We start from the raw sequence: 14,432 nt of genomic DNA on the forward strand, positions 1-14,432 counted from the left end.
CTTGAAGTAACTATATACATTCTCTGCATGCTAAAATACCAAAACAATCAGGGGTCAGCTTTTAAATACTGAAAGAAGTTTTACAGGTATGCTACATGTTGACTGAAAGGAGAAAAAAAATAAGTATTACAGTAAAATGCCTCAGAAGAGTTAGCAAAGGACTGCATCTGGGTGGAGCCCCTCATGTGTCCTCCTCAGTCATTTCTTCACTCTGGTATCACACAATGTTTTGTCACTTCGCTTTTTGTGTTCTCCATTGAGTAAGTTAATGCTTCCTTAGCCCAATTCCTTCCCCAAAAGTAAACACAAGGATGTCATTGTAGAACTAGCATTTAGTGGTGGTCTTGCAAGTTTTACATACAGCTTATGCACACGAACAGAGCGGTACTTGTGGGAGGGAAACAGCTCTAATCAGAGGCACTGATACAGCTGGCAGTTTTTGAACATAAAGGTCCTCCTGAGATTTAACACATCACTACAGCTTTGGTGGCGTTGCTACCGAGATACACTTCATGTATTTGTTTCCAGTATCTCTTCCCTGTCCCTGCATTCGTCCACACTCTGCCACTGCTGTCAGGCCAAGGCCTATCTCCACTGAGGCCAATTCCTGGACAGAAGCATGGTCCTGCACACAAATGAACATCATTAAGGAGCAGCAAATGGTGCAGGTGCTCAAGGGTGAAAAGCTATTGCAATTCGACTGACCTGGTGGTGTGTTGCATTGGAACACGCACAAATCAATTCTAACACATTTCTGGCTGCATGGGAAAAAAAGACAAACTTGTTTTCTTTCAATTGACTACTTCTCACACAAGTCCTTCTCTTGGGGACTTAAAACCACACTTGTAGCCTTTGTTTGAACAGTTCCAAGTTACAAACATGAAAGTGCAGAAACAATTGAACAAGTAGACAGGACAGAAAAGTTGAATGAGCATTGGCTCTTCTTATTTTAATGAAGAAATATTTCAAGTTAATATCAGTGCATATTTAGAAATAGCATGTGATACTCCCAATGCCAAATACATCAGCAAATTACAGTTTCAAAACTTTATAAATTAATGGCAAGGAAAAAAAAAAGATTAACATAGAGAATAACGTTCAAAATAAACATCCTGTTTGCTGCACTGTGTCAATTATATTCCTGGTACTTAAACAGCAAGAGATCCAATATTTCACGGTAATTAGGCTCTCCAAAATAGCAGTTATTTTCCTACAAATGAATTGAGCGGTTTGCATTTATTTTTGATGTATAATTAAATGTTATTCTTAGCTGTTACAAAGAAATTTAGTCATGTCAGAGTAAAATTTCATTCCACGACTGAAAAAACTCACACTAACATAGGAACGTTGCCTTCTGGTTATACCCACTAGTAACAGTCAGCTGAGAATAGGAAGAACTACATGAAAGCACATTTGGCTGTTACATAAAATGGCTTTTTTTTTTGTTTCACAGCCTCATAACAATACTGTTTTTCAACACTGTTCCCAGTCATTGTTTTTGAAACGGTTCATCAACATATCCTGAATCAATCACCGATATAAATAACTCCAGTGACAAAATCCATTATGGAAGGACACAGAACTGCAAACTGAAAGTTGTACTGGATGATTTTAAGGTGGAACTGTAATTCCTCTGTAAGACTCTGTTTAAGAAAAAACAAAAAAACAACCCCACATGGTAAAATCTTTAAATAACTGGCAATGGTGGAATCTGGAAAACTGAGATATAATTTTGAGAGATGTTTAACTCACAATGGACTCTAAAGCAAGACAAATCATACACTGAAGCTAGAAAGAGATGCACATTTAAAGCTTGCAAGTGTGATATAAAAATATTCTCTAGTTCTTTAATTTTGATACAGGGAGTCCAATTCCCTAATGGAAGAAGATAAAATACATCTTCTTTTCTTCCCCATCGCTGTACATACAGACTGCTCCCTTGAATCAGGAAATGGCTTTCCCCAACAAAAATACCAGCCTTGGGAATCACAGACTTTCACAGGGTTTGTTGATTTTGCTTTTTAAAGTATATTTTCGAGCAGGTGAAATACTGATAGGATATGCATTTCGTTCACTATTAACTACTGTGCAAATCATATACATCAACCTCATAACTTCAACCTAAGTACAGTCTGCATGGCCTAGAATGACTCAGAATCTAGTGGGATACTACAGCAGAGATGACTGCCAGCCTATGAAACACCAGGCTAAATCAGGTTAGTGGGAAAGGCACATGCTTCAGATTTAGCAGGAACACCTGAAGGTTCCTCATTACTGTTCCTGAAGTTACTGTGATTCTGTGCACTTCCCAAATGACAAGGTTTGCTTCCAGAAAATCGTGAGGTAATAGGAAACTTCTGCTTATGGCACATACACATGGAAGAGTGTGAGCTCAGCTGAACACTCATGGTGCAAGGGGTAATGCAGACACAAGGGAGGCTATGAGGGTTCTGGCCAGAAACAAAGACTTCACATTTCCTTACACCGCACACATTCCTTTTATGCATAAATACGAGGTGCGCAAAATAAGCTGTTTGCTTGGTACAATTTAATGTTTCGCTTATGTGAAATAATCACCTAATACTGCAATAGAATCAAAAATCATGCACTAGATAAACAGAGCTTCTTCCCCATGAACAGCAGTTCTCAGGAACATTTTATTCTGCTTCTGGTAACATCTCATGATTTGCCAGCTTTCACAGTCCCTTTTACAGAACACAGTATTTAGCGACAACTGAAAAGCAAAATTAAAAAAAAAAAAAAAAAAAGTTTGATTTTAGTTGCGATACAGCTGGGATAGATGCAACAGAGCTGCTGTAATGCACCAAAGAGTAACAAAAATTCAACATGAATATCAGAAGAATAAATATATACCCTAAATTAATCTCTGTAAATACATTCACAGGTCCACTTAAGACACCCTTATGCATAACTCACACTTCTTCAGATCTGCAGAGAGAGATGGATGTTAGTTCATGGGGAAAGCAATTTATCATGAGACTCGGTTTATCTGTCATTATTCCAGCAAAAATCAGTAGCAAATTTGAAAATCTACATTTATTTTCCCCAGACCAACCACACAGAGGCTTAAGTCACAAAATCTATTATTTCCAATATTCAATCAATAAGGCTTTATTTACACTTTTTTTCTATAAAGTCAGGAAAAAATTTAGTGCAATGTGCAAGAAAAGACTGCACATTTCACTGATCAGAGACTAACATCATTATGGTTTAATGCTAACCCACAGGCAGCCAATTAAAGTTCCATATATCCATGTTTTTACATAGAGTTTCCTTCCAGATTCTGTCAGAAGCATACTAGCAGTCAGGCCACCTAAAAACAGCAAAGATGGCAAAGTTTTCTTGAGGCTTAGTTTGGAATGAACACTTTTCCCAGGGAACTTATTTCTTCTTTTAGAATCCTTTGCATCGTAAAATTCTATTAGTAACCTATAAGCAGAGAAAAAGGAGATGGTCAAAGTCAGACAGTAGCTTAAGACATTTTAAGCAACCTTACTTTCATCCAGTAACTGCTTCTCATCACACATTTTTAACAAATGATCTCATCATATGCAGCAGCTCCTCTGTAACAAGTTCAAATAATGAGTACACCTTACGCATATGATGCACATCAAAATACTCAACCTGAACTCTTGTAAGCATTAAAGCCATATTTTCCTTGTGGACCAATTGCAACTGTGAATATAAAAGCGGACAAGAATTGTTTTCATTCAGCATTTAGCAGAAAAGCCCAGAGCAGTGGGCAATATTGTAGGACAAAACAATGCACTGAGCACCAAAGGAGGAGAAAGAAGTATCTTCATAAAATAAACTAATAAATAACAAGGGCTCACAAGACACTGAGTATATTGGAAGCATATATATATGCCAAGAGTAAGATGCTATGCCACTGGCTTAGTAGTAATTTCTTTCCTCCTAGTTTTAAAAAACAGTAATAAATGGATCTGGAAATTCTGGGGTTTTGTTTTAACTATCTCTAAATTTGCCTGACAGACTGATCTGGTCCCAGGAAAGATGCTCCAGTGAACAGGAGCTTACAATGACACATGGATGATGAGGGTTCAGTTTTGTTCATCTTACTAGACCACTAAAGGGACAGACACTGCACAGCCTTTTATTTCATGTATCAGCTCCTTATCTATTTAAATTAAATTCAGACTTTCTATCTTTCAAAAGTAAAGGAAAGAAAAGCTTTTGTGATCCTAAATGTCTAAGACACTTTAGTAACAGTGCCATGTTTATAGATAGTCATGTTAACTTTTAGATGAATTCAAAGTTCACAGGAGAAGTGAATACATTTCTCACTTCCATGGAGTGTGAGACAGGCAGAATATTAAAGCAGAACAGAACTGAAGAAGTGGGACATTTCTGTCTCACTCAAAGTATTCAAGGATTTAGAAATTAAACAGATTCAGCTCCCTTAAACTGGACTTCAGATCTGGCAAATTAAACCATCATTTCTCAACCAATACTTAAATCCTACATTTAGGCACAAAGTCCCTCAGGAGAACAAGGTCCGCCAGGATCTGCTGCATATACTCAGTAGTGATCTTATCTGGAGATATTGGAGGAAGTCAGGCACTTTACTTCTGCCACAATTCAAAAATGGACAAATGAAACTTCTACATCACCTCGTTTCCCCAGTGAAGGCAGGAATTTTGGGGTTAACTGTGTTTTTATCCAGTTGCTGTCTGGATGAAAGATTCGTAAACAATTATGGCAGAAGAGATTAGATCAAGACCCACCCCTCTCTCACTCCAATTTAACACTGATTACAAGGGCAGAATGACACTGCTTGTTCTTGTTTGCCTACCACAGGCATCTTACATTCCTGCACAGGACTTAACTAGGAGAAGATGAATGGAGAGTATTCAGATGAATACAAGTCTTGCCTGGAACATGGACTCACACCTCTTCAATCTAAAGAAGGTCAAAACCCCAGGAATGCCAACCTCCTGAGCAAAAGGCTTAACCACAAGGTTATATTACATTATATTATATTATATGCATAGGAGTACCAACATCACCTCTCTTCAGAGAGCCCTACAGCTGGCACTGCTGATAACACAGAAATCATGGCTATATCTGTTAATATAAAATAAATAAGACAGATTCTTGAAACAGAAAGTTCTGCATATTTCTACTCACTTATCCTTTATTTCAAAACGTTCATGAAGCCACCTTCTCATATACATCTGCTCTTCTGGAATGTCCTTCAGTTCAATTCGGTCAATGAAAATATGAACTCTTGGGCATTCCTTACACAGAAACTCTAAAAAGAGAGCAAAACAACACAACTGAGTCACAAAAACACTGAGTTACAAATACACCCAAAAAATCGGACTGTAAGTGCCTTGGAAGCCTAACTTCACTGCTCAAAAAGCCTTCCCTCCTTATGTTGGGATCCTGAGCACTTCACTGAACTTATAAACCATCTGGCCTACGCACTTGAAATGGTGGACCATTATCAGGTACAACATGGAAGAACTGTCCTAAAATGCACCTTGCTAACTGTAAAAGGCTGTGCTTGAAAACATTACACTCTACCTCAGTTGCAAGCTACTCATTCAGCAGTGTGGAATGCAGTAATTTTGATGTCATAAAGTTATCCATCCTGAAATTTTTTTAAAGCTAGTAATCCTCTTTGCTTGTCCTTTTTAAAATCTAAATTTTGTTTGCTGCTGGATGACAAAATTGGAATTACAGTGATATCCCAAAGCATTTCCAGGAGAAAGTATGCTTCAATTTAAGCCATAACCTATAATTAAAAAGTGTAATAGGGCAAAAGACTCAGAACCAAATGCTGCTTTCCATTTTGTATCCCTTCATTTTTCTTCTGTCTCACAGAGCTTGAGACAGCCCTATTGCAAATTGCACCCCTCTCCCCCCCCATTTCCTCAGTTTGTCCCTAGACAAACTTACCAAGCAAGCATTAAGGACAAACAAAACTCCATTACTCAAATGGCCTTGTGGGATTTCTTACAACTAACAAGTGGTAAAAATAGTGGGCATGACTACAGTACTATACTGCATATTGTAAATGTGAAATCCTGCGCAGTGCGTATTGGTAACCACTTGCATTTATCAGTAACAAGGGGTGCTGCAGTAACCACAGCATCCCTGGAGAGATTTGCATGATGTGAGGATGGAAGTCCTCAGAAATTTGGACAGTCATCCTGTTTTGAAAAGGGACCAGAAGTGCCTTCCTACAATACATACAGGGCAACAAATGTAACACAGACTGGGTGGTCCCTTTAGGTTGTTGACATTTTTCGGACAGCAGTGCAGATGCACAGAAGACTTTGACCCGTAACTGTGAGGGGTATCTGGAGGAATGAATGTGCAAATAAATTGTTACAGCATGAACATCTTTATTGTTGTCTGCCAAAGCAGATATCCCCCTATTTGTTTTTCATCTTTACAGGATTATTGATTAGTAAGGACTTCGCTGTAAAAACAGTCCTTATCACATACTAGAAATTGCCTTAAGGAATTTTAAAAGCCTGTTTTCATGCAAATGTGTGTGTGTGTGCTTGCAGGGGGGAGGGAAGGAGAAGAGATAAAGAGATCCCTAAAGTCTTGAGGTGCTTGGATGCAGAAATCTGTAAGGTGCTGTGTGTGGTTCTGTCTGGACATCATGCAGATTTATGAACATCTAAAGTATGTATTAATATGTAATGATTAGGAGAGCCCTTCACCGAAGCACAGCATAAAGGGAGCAATATGGCCTCACACCATCAGCTGGAGAGCTGGATGAGGGCTCCATCCAGGCATGAGTCCATCTCTTGGCCATGGAGCTGCAAACACAGCTGTTGCCAAGAGGTTTCTGGTAGAACCTTCTCCTACCTACAGCTATTAGATGGCAGGCAAGCCAAGGATTTGGAGTCCAGAATGATGGTACACACAGAGATTTTCTTCAGGTTTATATGCAATGCTTTTACTAACCACAAAAAAATCACCGGTCATTTATCTAAAAGCAGACTGTTCTCTTGCTTTAATGTGAAGAAAGGATTTTGCAGGGCTGTTTCTCTAAGGATGCTATCAAGGCCACTACATGAAGGTCATTGACCGTATGAGCATCTAAAAGCATACTATTAATATCTTAAAATGACAGATGTATTATCCATGCCTTCAATGCTTATGATGTTCATTGATGTACAAATCCTCTTTTGAGTGGCATTACCTATGAAGTGGAACATTCTAACAATATGCAAAACTGTATCTAGAAATCAAAAGCCCGGAAGCCAGATATATGGTCTTTTTCTGTACTAGACTCCTATAAAAAACATCTAAGGTATGCATATTCAGTTAGAGCTGAAGATCCAGCTTTAAAAGATACTTAAAACATTCTGTGCATTGTATAGTGTATGTTTCGTTTGCTTCATAGCACATGGGTTGTTCTGCATAGGAACAATCAAGTCTTTACTGATGTTACTTATAACTCAGTTATAAATTATTAAGGAAAATTAGAAACCAATCAAAACTCAAGACATAAGTATTTCAAAAGAAACACCTTCCCCCACCAAAGCTGAAATGTAGCAATTCTACAAATCTGCTTGGACAACAAAATCCCCTCCTCAAATACTTGAGTGTTGCTTCTAGCTTTCTACCTTATGCCCAAGTTCCAATGCAAGTTGATTCTTACCACTTCCCACTCTGGTGTTCTTCAGCCAATCTAAATTGAATCCCTGTATGTGAAGATTCTAAAGGTTTGTCATTATTTCCCACCTTTGTGAATCCCAGTGCTTTCCCCCACAACCTCACCCTCCCTTTTGAGTTTGACTTAGTTCAGCCTCACTGAGGGCTGTGTGATCTGCTACTTCAGGTGCTACCCTGGGGAAGGTCATGATTCCCACACATCGATTCAAAGTCCTTTTATCCAAAGCCTGGGTATTCAGGACATCTGCAGATGACATTGTAATGCATGCAGTCAAGCAAGTCAGGTAATCTGACTAGTATTTAATTACCCAATTCATGTGAGGGTCAAATGCAACTAACCCAACTTTTTTGCCCCTAATCTCCAGTGTCACAGCAATCACATAAGAGCACCAGTGGATAAGGATGACATACTGAAGGTTGATTTTTAGAAGAAACAGCTGGATTTTATCACCATAACCACTAAAGGTCTGTGGTGGTCCCATGACCCTTAATTTCACATTAGCTTAACTCCCAAAAGACTTATGTAATTAAGCTAAGAAACAAAATCTTATTGAAGCAATTTATTATGCGCAAATTACATCCAACTTCAGGGACACTAGCCCTTAAGGCCAACATCTGATGGGCTTTTCAGATTCCTAAACTTGCCAGAATTTGTTATAATTAACAGCAGGAACAAGCAAGCCTGAACTTTTCTTCAAGAGACAAAAGAGAAATGCAAATAATGCACTACAAGCAAACATTATGTTGGGGACAGCATTAGTCAAGAACCCTGTACTATTTGGGTTAAATGAACACTAACAACTTGTGTGGGAGCCAAATGGACTTTTGTGTGGGAGATAATTTCCTAATAAAACTTTCTATCTGGCTAAATAACAGATACAAGCAGAGAATGTTTGTAATGCTTTTAGTGACCAAGCACAGCAGAAGGAAAGAATTGAAAATAATAAAGTGGATTGAGTATTTTTTGTTCTTGAGCTGTGACACTGCATTCCTCCTTCAGTGGGACAGAATTCACACTAACACAGGGCTGCAGTGGGGGATTCACTGCAGCACTGGGATTAACAAATGAGGTGCAACAGCCTCCAGGAAAGGAACTGAATCCACAGCATTTTTAATTGCAAACCAATATTTGGGGCTCCCACAAAATTCTTTCAGTTCTCAACTCCTCACCTTAAAAAGCCAATTAACTATCTTTGGAATTACCAGCATTACCAGGAAAACTGAGGGGGGAGAGAAGTTCCGAAACATAGACATATCTGTAACTGAGAAGGGACAAAAAAGTGGCCTCAGACCACCTTCCCCTTCTGAACCATGGAAGTTCATTTCACCACTCCAAATTATTTGCCTTGTCCCTTAAGAAAGTTGTGACAGTGGTGTTAAACAGATATTCCAGTTTTCAGTTACTAATGAAGTCTATTTTTATATGCACTTTAAATATGACAGCAATAAATAGCTCAGGTTTCAACCTCCTACATTGGCTCTTCTACTGAAATGTACTTGTTGCCGAAGTCCTTCAAAATTAGGAACAAACTGAGGCCTGACTTAATTTTGTCCACTTAAAGAGTCCCCAAATCTTTCCTGTTTTAACAGATTTCAGTAATGTTTGTGATCTACTGATAGTGATATCATTGGAAAATAAAATCTGAATAAGGTGTATTTATTTTAAGTAACTAGCATTTCAAATGTGTAAAAATACATCTCTTCAGTAAGAGAACATTGTGTGTTGTGGTTTGTATAGTTTTACAGGCAAAACCACGACAGCAGAGACATTCCTCTGAACTGTAGATGCTTTCTCCACTTCTTAAACTTGCATTAGTCTGGACTTCAGTGTTCAGCTACCAAAGCAATTTGTAAACTATCTCCTCTTAAAAAAAGAAAACCCATCTCTCCACTTCCATTTACTTTTTACCCCAAATTGACAATTAAACAGCAAAACAAACATGAATTTAAGTGCTGCATTGCTTCTCAGCTTCATGCTTTCCATCATCCCAAGTCGAGCTGACAGAAAACTATTTCACTACTTGCTCTAACAAAATAAAGCAGCAGTAGAGCAAAGTGGCACTAGACAGGAAAGCAAACATCCTGGGCCAGCCGAGGGTGATCGCAGGAACTGCCCCAGGCAGCAGCAGAGGAGCAGCGCCAGCACCTGCGGGTACTGCGGATGTAGGGATGCGTGGAGGAGATGTTGTGCAGCCTAGACTGAAGCTGGCAGCCAGGAAACAAGCCTGGACCTGAGGAATAGCGCTCTCAGGAACACTGCCAATCCCCTGTGCAAGGCCTGACAGGCACACAGAGATCAGTGCCCCCATGCATGCACAAGGGGCACAGTGTAAGGAGCATACAGCTCAGGAGATGGGGGATGTTTTGAAATGAGAAATGGGATGCACCTGAATCATTATTAAGCCAGGGTGCTGGCCGTGAAAACTGAAAAACTGGAGACTGTTTCAACTGGTAGTTGGGCAAGACTGAAAGTCAGAAAAAGCAACTTGTTCAGATGGATGTAACATAAGGTGGATGTGGCTAAAATTCATTGTGAGGGCAAAGTTCAGAAGTGCCTCTGTGCCAACATGAGAAGCCTAAATACAAAGACAGAACAAGAATTACTGGGACTAAGAGATGACTCCTTCCTGTAAGGCAGGCATCCTGGTGGGCTTGCAGGAGTGGGCACTGTTACCAGACTACCAGACTTCTAGGAATGACGGAAGAGGATGTTCAAATGAGGGTAGGGTAGTGTGCATGAACGATTATATAGAAGTCTAATAGCTTTATATAATAAGGAGACAAAAGCACAATAAAGTCCTTGTGGATGGAAAATCCAGACTCTACTAGAATATATATTAGATAAATAATTAAATTACTTCCAAGTAAGTTTAATAATAGTGAGCAGAAACTGTGAAGCTGGACTGAGATCTGCAAGTTCAGGACTGACAGCAGGAGAGTGAGATTCCAGCTACCTTCACTGAACTGCATTGATACTTCAGCAGGATGAGGAGGGGAAAAAATCCCAAATAAACACAAACCAAAATGAATCAACCAATTGGGCAAAAACACCAGAGGGGAAAAAAAAAATTGTTTCCTGAAAGAACTAGTAAGTAAGAAAACCCACAAGAAAAAGATGCTGTTCCTGGTGTGGTCTTGCTCTGCAACCACAATACAATTAATTTCAGTGTTGTAGAAAAAGAATCCAGCACAGAAATGCAGAATTCTTGGGGGTTGCCTCTTCTCCCAGGCAACTAGTGATAGGACAAGGGAAAATGGCCTCAAATTGCACTATGGGAAGTTCAGGCTGTATGGATATTAGGAAAAATGTCTTCACTGAAAGAGTGGTCATGCATTGAAACAGGCTGGCCCAGGGAAGTGGTGAAGTTGCAATCCCTGGAAGTGTTCAAAAAAAAAGCAGATGTGGCACTTTGTGATAAGGTTTAGTGGGCATGGGTGGTGTTTGGTTGAAGATTGGACTTCATGATCTTGGAAGTATTTTAGAACTTTAATGATTTTGTGAATTAAAGGAAGTACACAATGGGAGGGAAGGCAAAGTGTCAAAACACCCTAAAATACACAGTCCAAAAAAAGGCAACCTGGAGGCTACTAAAAAACCCACCAAACACCAAATCCCAGAAAAACTTGTAATAGAAACTCACATAAAACATGTGTAACTCTGCAAAAGGAAAAGCCTGTGTGGGTCTGAAAAACATCTGTATGGCTTTAAAGAGAAAATCAAGGAGGCTACCATTATACTCCTACCTTCTCTGCTTTGAGGAATGGAAAGCTTGTCCAAGTAAGGAAAAGCCACAAAACTGCTCATGCCAAATGTAAATGTAAACTTAAGAGGACTAAAAATGAACTTGAAAAATGGAAAGGGTGCTCTATTTTAACTTTTTTTCAGTATATAAAAAGCAGTAAACTTGATAAGACACTGGTGGGGTTGCTGGATGACTAAAGTGTGAAGAGCAGCACTCATGGTCAAGTATAAGCCCTTGCAACAGAAGCTCATATATTTTTCATCATATTTCATATATTTCATATATTTGCTTGCATCATTCTTTCTTGTCGAAAATGTTTGATTCCTACACCCATTGCATTCTTTGTAGCAGATCATTCAAAGGAACTAGATCAATAAGTAAACATACAGAAAGTATTAGACTAAATATAAACAAACAAGTCAGATGTCAGGAAGTCACCAAGACCAGACAGCATTCATCTAGAAGCTCTCAAATGTGGAATTTAAAAACAAAGATGCGTAACCTATCAGCACAAACAGCCATTGTGCCAGAAAAATAGGGAGTTTCCCATCTACAAACAAGGACTTTAGAGATGATGCTGGGAAATACAGACCAGAGTCTTACATCACTGGGTAAGATAACAGGTCTGTAACAAAATCACTGAGCACATGGATAATCACAGTCTGTTGAAAAAGATTTGGTGTGGATTCTGTAAAGGGAAATCCTGTCCCACCAACTTGCTGGATTTCTACAACAGTGTCAAGGACCAGGCGGATAAAGGGGATTCACTGGACATGATATATTTGAATTTTCATAAAGCCCCTGACAGGGTTCCACACTGAAGGCTATTAAAGAAATTAAGCTGCCATGGGATTAGAGGAAATGATGTTTTATAGACCAAAAGCTGCTTAAAGGAGCGGAAGCAAATGGAAGGACTTAGGGATGGAAAAGACTCAGCGACTGGGGTCCTCTGAGGATCAGTGCCAGGACTGGTTTTACTCTGTCTCATGACTGATGAGATGAAGAAGGAAGCAAACTGTGAATGCTCCAGTCTTTCACATCTCTTTCAGAAGACCCTGAGCTCTTTTGGGTAGTCAAATGTTGGCTGAACTTCAAAACGATCTCAAAGCTGAACAAACAGGGTGAAAATGCGGCAGCCAAGCTTCAGTGTAAACAAACATAGGGAAAAAAAATAACCAAAACCCTGATTACATGACGCTTAACTTGGAATTGGTGGTTACAATCTGGGAGTTGCTGACCCTTCTGTGAAACTATCCTCTCAGCAGCAGCCCCAAATCCCCCAAATACTGGGCAGCTTGAGGAAGGACATCGAGAACAAGGCAAAGAGAGTCACTCTACAGATAAAGATTATGAATCCACATTTTAAATACAGCATGCACTTCCAGTCTCTGTATCTGAAGGAGGATGTAGTGGACTCAGAGAAGGCCACAGAAAAGACCAACTAAAACATTTAAGGAGGAGAAGTACCTCCATTACAAACAAGGAGACATTAAAAAGGCCAAATTTTCAGTTTGGAGAAGGGAAGCAGAAGGAAGGATACGACAGTTTTAAAAAAAAAAATAGATATAGATATAAATAAATCCTGAAGATGGCAGGTAAAAACTATAGCTCCACAAATCCTACAAATTCAAGGGTAAATAATCACTTGTCTGTATCTTCCTGAAGATGCTGAGATCTAAAGAATATTTTAAAATTATTATTAGAAAATGGTATCTATAGTTAGCCATACTGATATTAGCACTGGAGAGCAGCAGCATGTCATTGTCAGTTGTCTTGCTGATCCAAGATGGTCTCTGATGAAGACCTACCATACTTGCTCATTATAGCTCACTGAAACAATCTTTAAGTGGCTTTAAGCTGTTATTCTAACAGATGCACTCTGGCCTTTGTACTACTCTGTATCAATATGTAAATACTGCATGTTGGCCAAATTAGCAGGAGGTTTCCTACAAAACTGTAACAGTTTTGATCAAGAGGCTGCCAGGAACAGAACCTAGATCAGGTTAGGTCTGTGGATTACATCTAAAAGGTATCCCACCACTGCTAGCTGAAAATGAGCAAATTTAGGAGATACCTGTGTCTTCCCTGGAACATCTTTACAGTTTCAGAAGTGAAAAAAAAAATTCAAACTATGCAAGTAAGAAAAAAAGGCAACAAAAGACACAAGGAGTGGACCAGCTCAGAACTATCTTCTCTCTAGCAAAAAACCAGGATCTGTTAGGAACTATGCCAGTACTGCTAGGATTGATGTTTTTGCCTTTCTTTCAGACAGTCTGTTTTGATAAACAGAGAATAGCACCAGAGTAGAAGAAAAGGACTGTGATGCATAAAAACCCCCAAAAATAAACACAGACTCTCAAAGCAGCAACATATTTTTGGCCAAACCTGACAGTGTGAAGAAGTTAAAGTTGTTTTTGTTATCCTTAGGGTTTAGATACACTTATGCATAAAGATCAGGAGTTCCTTGAGCCTTTGTAAATAAATGATGCTTGGGGAGTGGAATGCTTCCTCTCACATGTGCATGAGGTCCAGGGTGCAGGGTAATTTTATGAATCTCCAGTGTAAATACTTTCAAGAGCCTCTTGTGCAGCAGAGGTTTCCTGAGGACTGTGTGTTTTCAGTGCACAAATTCCCAAAGGGAAGCTACAGATGCACTACAGGTGCCTACCTTCAGTAAGAGCTGCTTGGGAATAACTGAGATACACAATAATCTGGTTTACAATCAGAGAACACATGCCTGGGGCTCAGAGGGAGCTGCAGGGGGTCATTACCCCCACCCAGGGGGTGTGATGCAGCACACACAGCTGCAGCACCCACAGGTGTCTGTGATTTGGCAAAAGTTAGAATCATTTAGGGTCACCTGAATCTTGCATTCCTCCCTAGGCATCCGAGTTTGGGTGATGGTGGAGACAAACTGAGCTACAGGAATTCCAAATACAGTTGACATCTTTGTGTCCTTGTTTTCAGATGGATAAAGAAGCAGAGGTGCTACTCATGCTCAGACTGACC

General features: G+C 39.4%; 1 protein-coding gene across 1 annotated transcript in view; it reads right to left on the reverse strand.

Moving 5' to 3' along the window:
* Positions 1–918: 918 nt before the first annotated feature.
* Positions 919–14,432, reverse strand: part of AGPAT5 (1-acylglycerol-3-phosphate O-acyltransferase 5) — a 55,907-nt gene continuing 42,393 nt past the window's right edge. Inside the window, exons 7-8 of the mRNA XM_039568731.1 lie at positions 5,170–5,293; positions 919–3,450 (exon numbers count right to left, since the gene is read on the reverse strand). Coding sequence (XP_039424665.1) covers positions 3,225–3,450; positions 5,170–5,293 — 350 coding nt within the window. The 3' untranslated portion in view covers positions 919–3,224. The remainder of the gene's footprint in view (positions 3,451–5,169; positions 5,294–14,432) is intronic.

This window comes from Corvus cornix, chromosome 3, assembly GCF_000738735.6.
Source record: "Corvus cornix cornix isolate S_Up_H32 chromosome 3, ASM73873v5, whole genome shotgun sequence".
NCBI classification, from domain to species: Eukaryota; Metazoa; Chordata; class Aves; order Passeriformes; family Corvidae; genus Corvus; species Corvus cornix.